Source organism: Gorilla gorilla, chromosome 12 (assembly GCF_029281585.2).
Source record: "Gorilla gorilla gorilla isolate KB3781 chromosome 12, NHGRI_mGorGor1-v2.1_pri, whole genome shotgun sequence".
Taxonomy (NCBI): domain Eukaryota; kingdom Metazoa; phylum Chordata; class Mammalia; order Primates; family Hominidae; genus Gorilla; species Gorilla gorilla.
The window spans coordinates 66,105,962-66,123,617 of NC_073236.2; the positions used below are offsets into that span (position 1 = coordinate 66,105,962).

Here is a 17,656-nt window from a genome sequence, read left to right on the forward strand (position 1 = left end):
GGCAAAGGAATTGAATAGACATTTCTCCAAAGTTGATATACAAATGGCCAACAAGCATGTGAAAAGATGCTCTATATCGCCAATCATCAGAGCAATGCAAATCAAAACAACAATGAAATATCACCTCACACCCACTAGGACGGCCATTATAAAAAAAAAAGAAAATAACAAGTATTGGTGAGGATGTAGATAAAATGGGTCTCATGTGTGCTGTTGGTGGCAATGTAAAATGGCACAACTGCTCTGGAAATCAGTATTGAGATTCCTCCAAAGGTGAAACTTAGAACTATCATTTGATTCAGTAATCCCTCTTCTGAGTATGTCTCCAAAAGCACAGTAAGCAGGGACTTAAAAAGCTAACAGCATACCCATGCTCACAGCAGCACAACTCACAATAGGCAAATGTGGAAGCAACACAGATGCCCATCCACTGAGGAATGGATACATAAATGTGGCACACACAACCCACGGAAAATTATCCTGACTTAAAAAGGGAGGAAATCCTGTCACATGCTACAACATGGATGAATCTTAAGGATCTTATGCTAAGTGAAATGAGTCAGTCACTAAAGGGTAGATATTTTATTTCTCTTATCACACGAAATCAGGAATTAAAAGATATTTCTTATCTTCCAAACTTGGTATCAACAAATTCACAGAGACATAAAGTAGAATGGTGGTTACCAGAAGCTGGGGGAGGAGGACAAGGGAAGTTGTTATTCAATGGGTATGGAGTTTCAGGTTTGCAATATTCAAATGTTCTGGAGATCTGTCTCACAACAATGTGAATATATTTAACATTACTGACCTGTACACTTAAGAATGCTTAAGATGGTAAACTTTATGTTAGGTGTTTTTTACTCCTCCCCACCGTTTGAAATGGAATTTAGTTTAACAAACATTAACTTAATAAGTTCACCAGCAAAGGAAAAAAAACAAAAAGGGAAATGATAAAATTTAAACCAAACATATTTGTTACAACAATGAACTTAAGTTGAACTCACTTCAAAAAAAGACCTTCAAATTGGGTGGGGGAAAAAGGTTAAATTCAAGTAGGTTCTACTTCCACTTGAGTGAAGTGACTCAGAAAAGCCAAAAGTAAAAGGATGGACAAAGAACAATGGTACAAATCCACATTTAATAAAACTGTATTGGATGAAGTAGAATAAAAGGCAAAACATATTCAAAATGTAAAATAAAAGTTACTTTATATGATTTATGGTACGATTCACAGTGAAAAAAGTCTCATTAACATTCATGTCATTAATATTTATGTGCCGAAAATAAAAATATATATAACCAGGCCGGGTGCTGTGGCTCATGCCTGTAATCTCAGCACTTTGGGAAGCCGAGGTGGGTGGAACGCTTGAGGTCAGGAGTTTGAGACCATCCTGGCCAACATGGTGAAACCCCATCTCTACTAAAAATACAAAACTTAGCCGGGTGTGGTGGTGCACACCTATAGTCCAAGATACTCAGGAGGCTGTGGCAGGAGAATCGTTTGAATCCAGGAGGCAGAGGTTGCAGTAAGTCGAGATCACGCCACTGCCCTCCAACCTGGGTGACAGAGGCAGATTCCTTCTCAAAAAAAAAAAAAAAAAAAATATATATATATAACCATTCAATTAACAAAAGCTATATTCAATTAACTTAAAATATACTCTTTGAAGTTCTCAACAGATTAAGAAAATCAATATTCAGGAAGAATATAATTAATTTAATTAATAAAATGATTTAATAGATGTATATTAAGAAATGCATCGTTAGGTGATTTCATTGTTGTGTGAACATCACAGCGTATGCTTACTCAAACCTAGATGGTACAGCCTACTACACATCTAGGCTATAAGGTACAGCCTATTGCTCCTAGGCTACAAACCTGTACAGCATGTTACTCTACTGACTATTGTAGGTAATTTTAACACAGTGGTAAGTATTTGTGTATCTAAAATATCTACATAAAGAAAAGGTGTAGGAAAAATATACTATTTTAATCTCATGGGACTGCTATCATTTATATGTTCTGTGGCTGACTGAAATGTTGTGTGGAATCTGACAGTGACTGGAATGTCATACTCTATTTGGAAACTCTACCTTCTTTAAAACACCCATGGATTACTTATATTTAGCCACAAAGAAAATCTCTACGTATCTTTAAAACACAAATAGAACACAGTACAATCTCTAATCACAATACATTAAAATTATAACTTAATAAGTAGTGACAATAAATCCAACATGGAATTAGCAAAAAAAAATCTCTTATACGTCTTTTGAATCAAATAGAAAATCCAAAGCTACAGTTACATAACATCTAGAAAGTAATACCAATAAGAATACTAATAGGTACTAATATACTGGGTATATACACCTGATTTCCACTTCCATATCTAGAAAACTGGATACTATATTGCTCCCCGCCTTATGGTAAGACAACAACAATGGCAAAGGGGTAGAAATGGCAAGTTCTTAACTTTTCTGAAAGCCAGCAGCAAGTTGAGGAGTGGAGGGAAGAGAGCGTGAGGCAGGCTTGGTATTGATTGTGCCTTGGCCCCAGGCCTGCTCTAAGGGCAGCCTGCTCTGCCCAGGTCCTTTCAGGTTCCAACAACTCTCCCTCCTCCTCAGGGCTATGGGTTCCTGTGCCATCCTTGTTGCTCCCCTCTACCCATCTACACCTTCATAATTAGTCCTTTGATTACCTATATCTATGAAGCTACTTGAAGTGTTGGGACCTGATAGCTTCTGTAGAGAATTTGTTAAAAGGTTAGGTTAAAGAACGTGTCCTCTCTGAAGAGCCAGGACCACCATCCTCGGATTTCTGGACATCTAACCAAGGATGACCTATCTGTCTACTTTCATTCTGCTTCATATGATAAGTCCAGGGCACTGATCTGATGTTGGGTTATTGATGAGAGATTGGGGGAGATGATATCCTTTCCAGGAGCCTATGTTAAATGAGTCTGAATCGATTTTTCTCTTCCTCTGAGACTTCCAGAATGTATTGGCCCTGGATTGTCCACCTTCCGCCTCACTGGCCCCTTTCCAGGCTGGGCTGGTCCAGTGGAGGAGTGATCTTCCCGGATGCAGGCATGGGGTGGCACTGACACGCTGCTCTGAAACCCGACAGCTCTGGGAATAACAGTGACTCCAACAATACAATGATTTATTATAATCAGGTTCATAGAGGCAATAGAAAGACAAAATAGTTTATCAGGGTAGTTGAACTGTTAATTTCTAGTCTAATTAACTATGATAAGTTAATTATTAAGTAAGCAACAAACGGCAGCAATACAAGTGCTTAATGAGAAATGCAAAGGCTTCAAAGGAGGGAGGGGCTGGGACCAGATTCATCTGGTTGGGTGGTCAGAAGTGGACGGAGCAGGTAGCACTAAACTGGATCTTGAAGAAGGAATAGAGCCTTAGTCACATATGGGAATTTGGTCAAGGGTGTCCTGACCACTGGCAACAGGATGGGGGTGATGGGGCCTTACTGGTGAATCTTATGCGCCTCCAGACAGAGCTGCTTCTCTGGGCTTGTGAGGCTTTATGTGAATTTCAGACTCACTAAACACTTGTCAAATCCCTGCCTGCAGGGTCAGCATGCTGTATTGAAAAAGTAAAACAGTGCAGGCTTTGGAGTCAGAGCTACGTTAGGTTTGAGCTTTCACTTCCCATATGGGGCCGTGGAGAGGAAACCTCAGGCTTCTGGACCTCAGTTTCCCATTTGCCAAATGGGGATGTTAATAATACCAACCTTAGCTCCAAAGCTGTTAACATGAAATTGCGCAACATGGGAAGCCCTCTTTCTCACAGTGCTGGGCATCTAATAACTTCTTGGTAAAAAAAACAGCTATTGCTTCTTCCCTTTATGTTCTAGGCAGTAGTGCTGAGGCAGGCAGTGGAGTAAAATAAGCTTCACTGCTGGTGGGAAAGTAAACTACAGCTGACACTTTGGAAGACAGTTTGGCATTTCCTCAAAATGTTAAACAGGATTAAAATATGAACCAGCAATTTTGCTCCTAGGTATACATCGAAAGAATTGATAATAGGTATTCAAATAACTGCTTGTACGTGAATGTTCACAGCAGCACCATTCACAATAACCAAAACGTAGAAACAACCTTAATGTCCATCAATGAATGAATGGATAAACAAAGTGCAGTATAAACATACATGGAATATTATTGAGCCCTAAAAAGGAATGAAGTACTGATGCATGATGCAACACGAATGAATTTTGAAAACATCAGCTGAAAGATGCCACACAGAAAAGGTCAGATATTGTACAATTCCATTTATATGAAGTATCCACAATAAATAAATCCATAGAGACAGAAAGCAGATTAGGTTGCCAAGGATTGGGGAGAGAGGGAAATAAGGGGGAACCACTTAATGAATAAGGAATTTCCTTTTGCGGTGATAAAAATGATTTGGAACCAGAAAGGGGTGGTCACTGCACAATATTGTGAATGTACTAAATGCCACTGAATTGTGCACATTAATAGGATTAATTGAAATAATAAAATAAAACCGAACACGGGTCTTACCTTTAGGAGCTCACAATCATAACTGAGTCCCTTCAGACTCCCAAGATTCAGTTTCACTGTCTGAAAGCAGGGCCAAGTGCCTAGAATGTGCAAAGACCTTCAGAGTTTATCTTTTATGCAGAGAATCCCCCACAATTCCTCTTTTCAGAGGTAACTGCTACCAACATTTGGCGGAACCACTCAGACTTTTCTCTCTGCATGCTTGTTTGTGGATATCATTTTTCAATACCATTTTTCCAAAAATAAATCCAAACATATTGTTTTATAATCTTTTCTTGCTTGGTGCTATAGTTGGGCAATGTTTTTCATGTCAGTAAACCCTCATCAGCATTGGTCATGGATGTGAGGTACTGTGCTACAGAAATAGAGCAGGATTTATTCAGCCAGTCCCCTCTTGTTGCATTTTAGGTTGCTTCTATGTCAATAAACTTTACAGTGATAAACATCCTTATACAAACATCTTTGCACATTTGACCAGTTACTTTCTTGAGCTCTAACCCTAGAAGTTGAATTTGGATCAAGTCTTTTCAAAGGACTTTGAGGTCAAGCAGGGTGGCTCACTCCTGAAATCTTAGTGCTTTGGGAGGCTGAGGTGGGAAGACTGCTTGAGCCCAAGGATTAGGGACCAGCCTGGGCAATATAGCAGGACCCCGTCTCTAAAAAAAACTTTTTCTTTTAATTAGCCAGATGTGGTGGTGGGTGCCTGTAGGCCCAGCTACTTGAGAGGAGGACAAGGGCCGAGGCTCACTTGAACCTGTAAGCTTGAGGTTACAGTGAGTTATGACTGTGCCACTGCGCTCTGGCCTGAGCAATGGAGCGAGACTCTGTTTTGATTTAAAAAAAGGATTTTGACATGCTGTGTAATGATTCTCCAGCATGGATCTCCCATTTCAGTATTCCGTCAAAAGTGTGTGTGTCTGCACATTTCTTTGTGCTTGTCCTATATTAGCTCATACCATTCTTTTAATTCTTTACAATGATAGGTAAAACCTGGATATTAATTTGATTTTTATTTATTTGATTTCTAGTGAGTTTTTTGTATATTCTTTTTTGCACAGTTTTAAAATATATTCATAAACCATATTTGCTTCTTCTTTAAAAAATTCTCCATTCTTATCCGGAGTCCATTCTATACATTTGGCATTTTTTTCCTATTAATTATTAGGAAGGAAACATGAACTTTTCTGTTTTGAGGAAAACTTCCATTTGAGGAACACTCAAAATGAAAGCTTGAAAAAGAACCATCAAAGAGGGAAAGACAGACCAGGAGAGAAGGGGGTAGGAAATGAAGAGCCATGTGTTAAAGCAGCTGGGTGGCTGCTGTACCCAGAAGCCTCCTCAGTTGACATTATTTGCCTGACTCTTAGTTGCTCTGCTAGGAGCCAGTCTCTCGCACATCTCTGCTCTGATCTTATTTCCCTTACATCTAAGCTCTTGGACTGACTCCAGTGCCTTAGTTCATACGGTCTGCTATAACACAATTATCATAAACTGGTAAAGACTTTACATTTAGCTTGTAAACAGAAATTTATTTCTCATAGCTCTGAAGGCTGGGAATCCAAGATCAAAGTGCCAGTAGATTTATGTCTGGTGAGGACCTGTTCCTCATAAATGGCGGTTTTTGTGTATCCTCACATGGCGGAAGGGGCAAACAAGCTCCCTTGGGCCTTTCTGTAAGGGCACTGATCCCATAGGTGAAGACTTCATCCTCACGACCTAATCACCTCACAAGACCCCACCTCTGAATACCATCACCTTGGGGATGAGGTTTCAACATAGGAGTTTAGGGGGGACATATTCAGACCATAGCACCCAGGTACCGCAAGCAGCTTTATGAATGCAGGAACTCCCTCAGCGTTCAGCATGTTTGAGGACTATAAAGCATTACTGGTACTTGGCAGTTAGGAAACCCCTGGTAATCTTACCAAGGGTGGTTTTAGAGGGTCCGTGGAGCCAGCAGCCAGCAGTGAGGAGTGGAAATGAGGGGGCTCCATGTGGAGGTCAGCCTGCTCTTCTGGGCTTACTGTGAGTGACAGCACCACTTGGAGGTAATGGAGGTGAAAGAGCTGCACTGGCCACCTTTGGAGTGGAGCCTGGGGACAGTGTGAGTGAGTCTTCCCTCCAATTAGCAACTTCCTTCCTGTGCATGTCCGAGTGTAAGGGGTGCTTTCTATGGGGTATAGAAGAACGCTGGGTTATAGATAAGGATGGAGTGTTGGGCAGTTCCAAGATGGGCGAATAAGAACAGCTCCAGTCTACAGCTCCCAGCATAAGCGACGCAGAAGACGGGTGATTTCTGCGTTTCCAACTGAGGTACCAGGTTCATCTCACTGGGACTTGTCAGACAGTGGGTGCAGGACAGTGGGTGCAGCCCACTGAGCATGAGCCAAAGCAGGGCAAGGCATTGCCTCACCCAGGAAGCGCAACGGGTCAGGGAATTCCCTTTCCTAGCCAAGGGAAGCTGTAACAGACAGCACCTGGAAAATCAGATCACTCCCACCCCAATACTGCGCTTTTCCAATGGTCTTAGCAAACACTACACCAGGAGATTATATCCCGCGCATGGCTTGGAGGGTCCCACGCCCACAGTGCCTCGCTTTTTGCTAGCACAGCAGTCTGAGATCGAACTGCAAGGTGGCAGCGAGGCTGGGAGAGGGGCGGCCATCATTGCTGAGGCTTGAGTAGGTAAACAAAGCAGCCAGGGAGCACGAACTGGGTGGAGCCTACCACAGCTCAAGGAGGCCTGCCTGCCTCTGTAGACTCCACCGCTGGGGGCAGGGCATAGCTGAACAAAAGGCAGCAGAAACCTCTGCAGACTTAAATGTCCCTGTCTGACAGCTTTGAAGAGAGTAGTGGTTCTCCCAGCATGGAGTTTGAGATCTGAGAATGGACAGACTGCCTCCTCAAGTGGGTCCCTGACCCCCGAGTACCCTAACTGGGAGGCATCCCCCAGGAGGGGCAGACTGACACCTCGCATGGCTGGGTACCCCTCGGAGACGAAGCTTCCAGAGGAATGATCAGGCAGCAACATTTGCTGTTCAGCAATATTCCCTGTTCTGCAGCCTCCGCTGCTGATACCCAGACAAACAGGGTCTGGAGTGGACCTCCAGCAAACTCCAACAGACCTGCAGCTGAGGGTCCTGACTGTTAGAAGGAAAACTAACAAACAGAAAGGACCTCCACACCAAAACCCCATCTGTACTTCACCATCATCAAAGACCAAATGTAGATAAAACCACAAAGATGGGGAGAAACCAGAGCAGAAAAGCTAAAAATTCTAAAAATCAGAGCGCCTCTCCCGCTCCAAAGGAACACACCTCCTTGCCAGCAACGGAACAAAGCTGGACGGAGAATGACTTTGACGAGTTGAGACAAGAAGGCTTCAGACAATCAAACTTTTCGAAGCTAAAGCAGAAAGTTCAAACCCATCGCAAAGAAGCTAAAAACTTTGAAAAAAGATTAGACAAATGGCTAACTAGAATAACCAGGGTAGAGAAGTCCTTAAATGACCTGATGGAGCTGAAAACCATGGCACAAGAACTACGTGATAAATGCACAAGCCTCAGTAGCCAATTCGATCAACTGGAAGAAAGGGTATCAGTGACTGACGATCAAATGAATGAAATGAAGCAAGAAGAGAAGTTTAGAGAAAAAAGAGTAAAAAGAAACAAACAAAGCCTCCAAGAAATATGGGACTATGTGAAAAGACCAAATCTAAATCTGATTGGTGTACCTGAAAGTGATGAGGAGAATGGAACCAAGTTGGAAAACACTCTGCAGGATATTATCCAGGAGAACTTCCCCAACCTAGCAAGGCAGGCCGACATTCAAATTCAGGAAATACAGAGAACGCCACAAAGATACTCCTTGAGAAGAGCAACTCCAAGACACATAATTGTCAGATTCACCAAAGTTGAAATGAAGGAAAAAATGTTAAGGGCAGCCAGAGAGAAAGATCGGGTTACCCACAAAGGGAAGCCCATCAGACTAACAGTTGATCTCTCGGCAGAAACTCCAATCCAGAAGAGAGTGGGGGCCAATATTCAACATTCTTAAAGAAAAGAATTTTCAACCCAGAATTTCATATCCAGCCAAACTAAGCTTCATAAGTGAAGGAGAAATAAAATACTTTACAGACAAGCAAATGCTGAGAGATTTTGTCACCACCAGGCCTGCCCTACAAGAGCTCCTGAAGGAAGCACGAAACCTGGAAAGGAACAACCGGTACCAGCCACTGCAAAAACATGCCAAATTGTAAAGACCGTCGATGCTAGGAAGAAGCTTCATCAACTAATGAGCAAAATAACCAGCTAACATCATAATGACAGGATCAAATTCACACATAACAATATTAACCTTAAATGTAAATGGGCTAAATGCTCCAATTAAAAGACAAAGACTGGCAAATTGGATAAAGAGTCAAGACCCATCAGTGTGACCATCAGGAGACCCATTACACGTGCAGAGACACACACAGGCTCAAAACAAAGGGATGGAGGAAGATCTACCAAGCAAATGGAAAACAAAAAAAGGCAGGGGTTGCAATCCTAGTCTCTGATAAAACAGACTTTAAACCAACAAAGATCAAAAGAGACAAAGAAGGCCATTACATAATGGTAAAGGGATCAATTCAACAAGAAGAGCTCACTATCCTAAATACACCTGCACAATGTGCACATGTACCCTAAAACTTAAAGTATAATAAAAAAAAATACATATGCACCCAATACAGGAGCACCCAGATTCATAAAGCAAGTCCTTAGAGACCTACAAAGAGACTTAAACTCCCACCACAATAATAATGGGAGACTTTAACACCCCACTGTCAACTTTAGACAGATCAACGAGACAGAAAGTTAACAAGGCTATCCAGGAATTGAACTCAGCTCTGCACCAAGCAGACCTAATAGACATCTACAGAAGTCTCTACCCCAAATCAACAGAATATACATTCTTCTCAGCACCACATCGCACTTATTCCAAAATTGACCACATAGTTGGAAGTAAAGCACTCCTCAGCAAATGTAAAAGAACAGAAATTATAACAAACTGTCTCTCAGACCACAGTGCAGTCAAACTAGAACTCAGGATTAAGAAACTCACTCAAAACCACTCAACTACATGGAAACTGAACCTGCTCCTGAATGACTACTGGGTACATAATGAAATGAAGGCAGAAATAAAGATGTTCTTTGAAACCAATGAGAACAAAGACCAGAATCTCTGGGACACATTTAAAGCAGTGTGTAGAGGGAAATTTATAGCACTAAATGCCCACAAGAGAAACTCCATCATCCCAGCCCAAAAATCTCGTTAAGCTGATAAGCAAATTCAGCAATGTCTCAGGATACAAAATCAATGTGCAAAAATCACAAGCATTCTCATACACCAATAAAAGACAGAGAGCCAAATCACGAGTGAACTCCCATTCACAATTGCTTCAAAGAGAATAAAATACCTAGGAATCCAACTCACAAGGGATGTGAAGGACCTCTTCAAGGAGAACTAAGTCCTAACTGTCAAGTTCACCTTCCTAACAAAGTTATTCTGGATGTGACGTCTCCACCATCATCCTGGTCCCAGAGCCCCATCAGGTGTGTCCTCCTGGGCAGCAGCCTCGCTTCTGACATCTGGTGCCTTCATGCCAAGTCCAGGCCCAGCACACAACAAGCCCTCGGCCACTGTTTGTTGAATGAATAAATGAATCTTTCAGGTCCGACAAGGAAAGCCCAAGCTTTTATCACGAAAGCTACAAAAATGCAGAAGTCACAGTAAATCCTGGGAGCAAGAGACGCCTGAATGTCAAGTGAGGTCGCTGTGTTTTGAGGAAGCCACAGCCACGGGTGAGCATGGAGGGAGAGACAGCACACAGGGATGGAGCACAAACCTCTCCCCCTCCACGTGACCAGCAGGTTTCTGACTGAATATGGGTTAGACTCACACTAGAAGTACTCAGTGGTGCATTGGAGCCACCGCTCACCTCTTGTGATTCCTAGGCCAACTCCTGCTTGACACTGAAATGTTCCGAGAACACTCTAAAGATGAGCCACGGACTTCCTGCCCAGACTTGATGCTCCTTAGACTTTTCCTTGGAGGTGGTCTTGGGTACCAAAGATCTGGAATCTCAGCAGCCTCCACTGGCTGGCCCTGGGTCCCTGCTGCTGACTCCCAGCTTCTGATTTCTGCTGAGGAAGGCTGCAGGGCAGCACCTTTAGGGGAAGCCTTGACTTTTCCAGATCTGGGCTCTCTCCAGTGTTTTCCTGAATGCCCCTACCAGAAGCCTGGCTGTCGTCTCTGAGCCCTTCCTCATCCTCCTCCCTGTGTGAATCATTCCAACTCCTGCCATTTCTGCCCCAAATGCACCTCCATACGGCTCATGTCTCACCTTCTTGACTTCCTCCCTCTGTTGAAGCCACTGCTGTCTCATGGGCCTCTGCTAGCCCAGGCAGCTTCTTTGTGAACCCAGAGCTAGGCACAGCCTCAAGCCATGCAGCCCACTGGATGCAGAGTTTAGCAGGCAAGCGAATAAGAAAAGGTTGCCTTTTCCTTGGGCCAGTCTCAGTTCGTGCCATGGCTCATGGCTTGGCAACCAGAGGGAGGCCCAGTTTTAGCTCCCACCAGAGCCTCTGGGCCAGCTGCTCTTGTACAGTGAGCACCTGCATCCCTGTACTGGGGGCCCCGCTCTTGCCTGGATGTGGCATGAGCCTTGAGGGGTAGCTGCTTCCATTCCCACCTCCTCAGATCCATTGTCCACCTGCAGCCAGAGTGATGCTTGCGTGCACGCGCACATACACACACACATACACACACACAAACACACACCTCCTCCCCTCCGTGCATATCAATGTCCTCCCCTTGCTCTTGGAATAGAGTCCAAACTACCTAACCTAAATGACGGGCCAAGCATGGCTGATCATCAATAGGTTAGCTAATCTTTGGAAGGGAAGTTTCCCTTCAATAGCATGTAAGTTGGTGTGGAAAAGGGCTTTTTCTGTTAGGTTTTGCTTTTGCCTATCTTGTGTATGTTGCATCCTTGTAATTGGGCCCCTTGAGATTTCAGCACCACACCATGTTTTAGTGACTGAAATAATGAACATTCTGATCAGACCGTTGCTGGCTTGCACATGTTAACCACTTGCTTTTGGTCCAATATTCCTTGTTCCCACAACATAATGATAATCTGCTCGTGTACTGTTTCTTTGTTCAGCAGGAAGACATTCCTTCAGGGTCAGGAAAAGTTTGCAGAATGAATGAATGCCTTGAAGGACACTGTGACCAGCTGCTGACACTCAGAAGCCTGGTTGCACAAGGTGTTATCTCAGACTGAGGAAACACAGACTTTTCCTCTCAATCCCCCTGAACTCCCCCTTCCTCACTCTCTAGCTGCATAAAAACATTCTGCTGCTGCTTCTTTGTTGAACTGAATTTGAGAGATCTTGCTCTCCTGCCTTCCTGCTTTGGCCAAATCGAATAAAACTTTCTCTACCTCCAAGCACCCATGTGTCAGTGTTTGGGATCAGCTCCACGTCGGGTACAAGAGCATGAATTTGGGCCTCCCCAACATCTGCAGTGCAAAATATTTAACAATAGGTGTGGCACAGCCTCTGACCAACAGCCAGAACACACACAAGCCACACACAGCCATGCCTGTCAGCCGAATGTCAACCTTGCTCATGGCTGAAATGACCCCAGGACACAGGAAGTGCATGACACACAACTGTTGACTGAATCAATGAATGGGTGGAGATGGGGGTTGGTGAGGTGAGTGCAAGGAACTACCAACAATAGATGCTTCGTGGACCAGGGAAACCTCAGCGAGGAGAAGCCTAGCTGGGAAGGGCCTTGTTGCCAAGCATGGGGACTCGGCTTCTGGCCAATGGTGACTGATTGCAGGGTGAATGGTACAGTTCTCAGGCTCGTCGTATATGTGTACAAGGACCAGGGTGGATCGTATATGTGGACAGGGACCGAGAGTACTAAGTGTGCCAGGTGGCAGAGAGATGCACGGGGCCTGAACAGGCAAGAGAGGTGGCAGGCCTTCCAGAAGGGCAAGGAACCCAGGCGGTTCCAGACCCTGAGTCTCCCCCTCCAGGTCATTCCCTTTGACCACAAAGAGGAATGCACACTGGGCTCCCTGCTGTGTTACAGCCCAGCTCTTTGACCCTAGGGTTGATGATTACCAAACATTCAGGAGCCAAGCAATGAGGCAGGCAGTCTACTTTCCAGGGGTGAGCAAGCCCGAGACACTATCTCCTGGATGCCAGTGAGCGGCTGACAGCTGAAGCTCCCTGGACACTCAAGGCTCTTGTGGTGACAGGTGAGGGGACTGGGTGGAAGGACAGTGCTCTGAGCATGCACCTTCCTTGGGATCTGGAGGCTGGGCTGTTTTTTGTGCTTGGCTCTTATGCCACTTCAGCAACCTAAAAACTTAAAATAAAGCTGGAGGGAGCCTTTCCTGAAACTTGTGTTGGACAGAGAATTTTTGCGATGTATGGTCCCTGGAGAAGGACAAAAGGGTTGCAAGTGTGGCCTGCCTGAGGTAGGTGCCCCCTCAATGCACGGAGAAGCTGAGAGAGCCAGAAAAAAGAAACAGAAAAAGGAAGAGCGGTGGGTAGTTCATCTATCAGGGCTTTATAGAAGGTATTTTATTCAATCTTCAAAACAACTCTAGAAGGCAGGTTTTCTTCTCCCCTGTTCTATGGATGAAGAAGTGGAGGCTCAGAGAGGTTAAGTGACATGCCTAAGGTCACACAGCTAGAAAGGGATGGAACCAGATTCTAATGCAGGTCTTTCTGACCCTACCTTCTCTCAGTGGCAGAGGCCTGCTTCCTCATGGGCAAACGCGGAAAGACACACCCTTGAGCAGGTCTCCCTGTTCCTGCAAGGCTGGAAGCCATGCAGGCACTCACATGATTTTCTCTCTCTTCCCCAGTCTGGCGTAAAGGCGTGCAGGGAGGCCTAGCTCTGTCTCCTGGACTTAGAGATTTCAGACACAGAAGTCTGTCCATGGCTCCTTGTCACATCCGCAAATACCAGGAGAGCGACCGCCAGTGGGTTGTGGGCTTGCTCTCCCGGGGGATGGCCGAGCATGCCCCAGCCACCTTCCGGCAATTGCTGAAGCTGCCTCGAACCCTCATACTCTTACTTGGGGGGCCCCTCGCCCTATTCCTGGTCTCTGGATCCTGGCTGCTGGCCCTCGTGTTCAGCATCAGCCTCTTCCCTGCCCTGTGGTTCCTTGCCAAAAAACCCTGGACGCAGTATGTAGACATGACATTGTGCACAGACATGTCTGACATTACCAAATCCTACCTGAGTGAGCACGGCTCCTGCTTCTGGGTGGCTGAGTCTGAAGAGAAGGTGGTGGGCATGGTAGGAGCTCTGCCTGTTGATGATCCCACCTTGAGGGAGAAGCGGTTGCAGCTGTTTCATCTCTTTGTGGACAGTGAGCACCGTCGTCAGGGGATAGCAAAAGCCCTGGTCAGGACTGTCCTCCAGTTTGCCCGGGAACAGGGCTACAGTGAAGTTATCCTGGACACCGGCACCATCCAGCTCTCTGCTATGGCCCTCTACCAGAGCATGGGCTTCAAGAAGACGGGCCAGTCCTTCTTCTGTGTGTGGGCCAGGCTAGTGGCTCTTCATACAGTTCATTTCATCTACCACCTCCCTTCTTCTAAGGTAGGGAGTCTGTGATCTCTTTCTGTGTGTATTGGTCAGAATAGAATCCATTCAGCTGTAGCAGCAAGCAATCCCCAACCTTTCACTGCAATGACCTTTCAATGCAATAAAAGCTTATTGTCCATTCACATCTGAGTCCCATGTGATTGCTTGTGGGGTAGCTTCTGGGTTTCTGCTTCATTCAGTCTTTTTGATTCCCATCTGTTTCATTTTTCTAGTGCCAGCATAATGTTGCATAAGAACAACCACCAAATGAAACAAATATTTATTTAGTTCATGAGTCTGAAGTCAGCAATTTTGCCTGAGCTTGGCTGGGCAGTTCCTCTGGTGTCAGACTGCATTGTACAAATGCAGTGGGATTGGCTGAAAGACTAGGTCAATGGTGCTGTTTTGTTTTCCCACAGGCTACCTCAGGCATGGTTTCAAGGAAATTGCAGAGGAGCAAAAACAAAAGCAGAAACAAACAAATGTGTTTTCAAACCCCTGCATGTGTTGCATCTTCCCCAAACTCAAGGAGAGGAACATGCCTCTGTAGTGAGAAGGGCTGCAAAGTCACGTAGCAAAAGGGTGGAATGCAGCCTCGGGAGAAGAACTGGGGCCAGAGACACAATCAATCCCCTCTAACCACAGGGTCTCTGCAGAGGGAAGAAGGTGGCCTCAGAGGGGAGTGTGGGATTTACCATGGGCTAGACCTGGAAGTAGTATAACTCTTCCAGGGGATCATAACAGAATACCTGAGACTGGGTAATTTATAAGGAAAAGAGGTGTATTTGGGTCATGGTTTTGCAGGCTGTACAAAAAGCACAGTGCAGGCATCTGCTTCTGGTGAGGGCCTCAGGAATCTTTTACTCATGTTGGAAGCTGAAGGGGGAGCAGATGTGTCACACGGCGAGACAGCACACAAGAGAGATGCTAGGTGCTTTCAAACAACCAGCTTACATGTGAACTAATAGAGCCAGAACTCATTCATTATCATGGACAGAGCACCAACCCATTCATGAGGAATCCACCCCTACGACCAAAACACCTCCCACTACGCCCCACCTCTAACATTGGGGGTCATATTTCAACATATGATTTGGAGAGAACAAACATCTAAACTGTATTGGTCTGCCCCTTACCCCCAAATCTCATGTCATCTCACATTGCAAAATGAAACCATCCCTTCCTAATAGTTCCCCAATGTCTCAGCTTGTTCCAGCATCAACTCAGAAGTCCAGAATCCATAGTTTCATCTGAGCCTCAAGGCAAATTCCTTCCACCTATGAGGCTGTTATATCAAAAACAAGTTACATACTTCCAAGATATAATTGTGTTACAGGTATTGGGTAGGCATTCCCATTCCAAAAGGGAGAAATTGGCCTAAAGAAAGAGGCAAGAGGCCCCACACATGTCTGAAACCCAGCAGGGCAAACATTAAATCTGAAACCTCCAAAATCATCTTCCATAACTCCATACTGGTGAGAGGAGTGGGCTTTCAAGGCCTTGAGCAGCCCTGTCTCTATGGCTTTGCTGGGCGCAGCCCACATGGCTGCTCTCACAGGTTGGGATTGAATGCCTGTGGGTCTTCCATACTGAGGTTGCAAGCTGCTGGTGACTCTACCTTTCTGGTGTCTGGAAGGCATTGGCCCCATTCCCACAGCTCCACTAGGCAATGTCCCAGTGAGGACCCTGTATGGGGGTTCCAACCCTATGTTTTCCCATGGCTCTGTCCTTGTAGAGGTTCTCTGTGGGTTTCTGCCCCTGTGGCAGGCTTCTGCCAGGGCACCCAGACTTTTTGATACATCCTCTGAAATCTAGGTGGAAGCTCCCAAGCCTCCTTCACTCTTGCATTCTGCAAGCCTGCAGACCTAAAACCATATGGAAGGCTGGGCATGGTGGCTCACACATGTATTTCCAGTACTCTGGGAGGCTGACACATGTGGATCACCTGAGGTCAGGAGTTGCAGACCAGCCTGACCAACACTGTGAAACCCCATCTCTACTGAAAATACAAAATTAGCTGGGCATGATGGCACATGCCTGCAATCCCAGATACTTGGGATACTGAGGCAGCAGAATCGCTTGAACCCTGGAGGCAGAGGTTGCAGTGAGTCGAGATCGCACCGTTACATTCCAGACTGGGTGACATGGCAAGGTTGTCTCAAAAAAAGAAAAAAAACCAACCATATGGAAGCTCCCAAGGCTTAGGGCTTGTACCCTCCAAAGCAGTGGTCTGAGCTACACCGGGGGCCCTTTGAGCCAAAGCTGGAGCTGGAGAAGCTAGGATGTGGGAAGTAGCATCCTGAGGTGACATACAGCAATGGTGCCCTGGGCCTGGTCTCTGAAACCATTCAGTCCTCCTAGGCCTGTGGGCCTGTGATAGGAGAGGCCTTCTGAAATGCCTCTGAGGCCTTTTCCCACTGTCTTGAATATTAGCACCTGGCTCCCTTTTAGATATGCTAATGTCTCTAGCAAATAGTTGCTCAGCAGGCTGCTTGGATTCCTCCTTGTCTATCACATGGCCAGGCTGCAAGTTTTCTAAGTATTTACACCCTCTTTCCATTTTAATTATAAGTTCTGTTAAAAGAAATCCATTAGACAAATTACATTTCACAGAGTTTAACTGAGCAAGAAAAATAAATAATTTGCAAATTGGGCAGCCTTCAGAATCACAGCAGATACAGACAGACACCAGGGATGCTGTGTTGTCAAAGCAAATTTGTGGACAGAAAAAGGAAAGTGACATACAGAAAATGGAAGTGAGTACAGAAATAGCCAGATTGTTTACAGCTTGGTGTTTACCTTATCTGAGCATGATTCGAACAGTTGGCTGCCTGTGAGTGGTTGAAATATGGCCAGTGGGATTGGCTGAGACTCAGCTATTGCTAAAGAAGCATCCTCCTAAGTTAAGTTTTCAGTCTGCCTACCTACTAATTACGTTACGGTTCGCCCTTAAGAACTCAAATATGGGAATGTGAAGGCGTCCTCAGGCCAGATTTGAGTTTCATTTATCAACTCCCCCCTTTTGGTCAGACTCTCAATTTAGAGAGATAGACCAAAACTTTAGGCATTGATGCCACCCTCTCACTATTGTAATTTGGCTCAGTATGGAATTCACAAGTCTTTTTAGTCTCAGTATGGAGTTCACAAGTCTTTTTTTTTTTTTTTTTTTCTGAGTCAAAGTCTCGCTTTGTCACCAGGCTGGAGTGCAGTGGCATGATCTCGGCTTACTGTAGCTCCGCCTCCTGGGTTCACGCCATTCTCCTGCCTCAGCCTCCCAAGTAGCTGGGACTACAGGTGCCCATCACCATGCTCGGCTAATTTTTCTTTATATTTTTAGTAGAGACGGGGTTTCACCATGTTAGCCAGGATGGTCTTGATCTCCTGACCTCTTGATCCACCCGCCTTGGCCTCTAAAAGTGCTGGGATTACAGGTGTGAGCAACCATGCCC

The 17,656-nt window shown here is 45.1% G+C and overlaps 1 protein-coding gene across 1 annotated transcript; it reads left to right on the forward strand.

Moving 5' to 3' along the window:
* The first annotated feature begins 12,759 nt into the window (after positions 1 to 12,759).
* Positions 12,760 to 14,350, forward strand: LOC109025735 (N-acetyltransferase 8). The gene is made up of 2 exons (XM_019021030.4): positions 12,760 to 12,864; positions 13,480 to 14,350. Exon 2 carries the CDS (start codon positions 13,554 to 13,556, stop codon positions 14,235 to 14,237), a length of 684 nt encoding a protein of 227 aa, XP_018876575.1. The 5' UTR covers positions 12,760 to 12,864; positions 13,480 to 13,553; the 3' UTR covers positions 14,238 to 14,350.
* Positions 14,351 to 17,656: the final 3,306 nt, after the last annotated feature.

Bases quoted from the DNA above. Each gene is read 5' to 3' on its own strand.
- LOC109025735 (XM_019021030.4), top strand. From the start codon at position 13,554: ATGGCTCCTTGTCACATCCGCAAATACCAGGAGAGCGACCGCCAGTGG.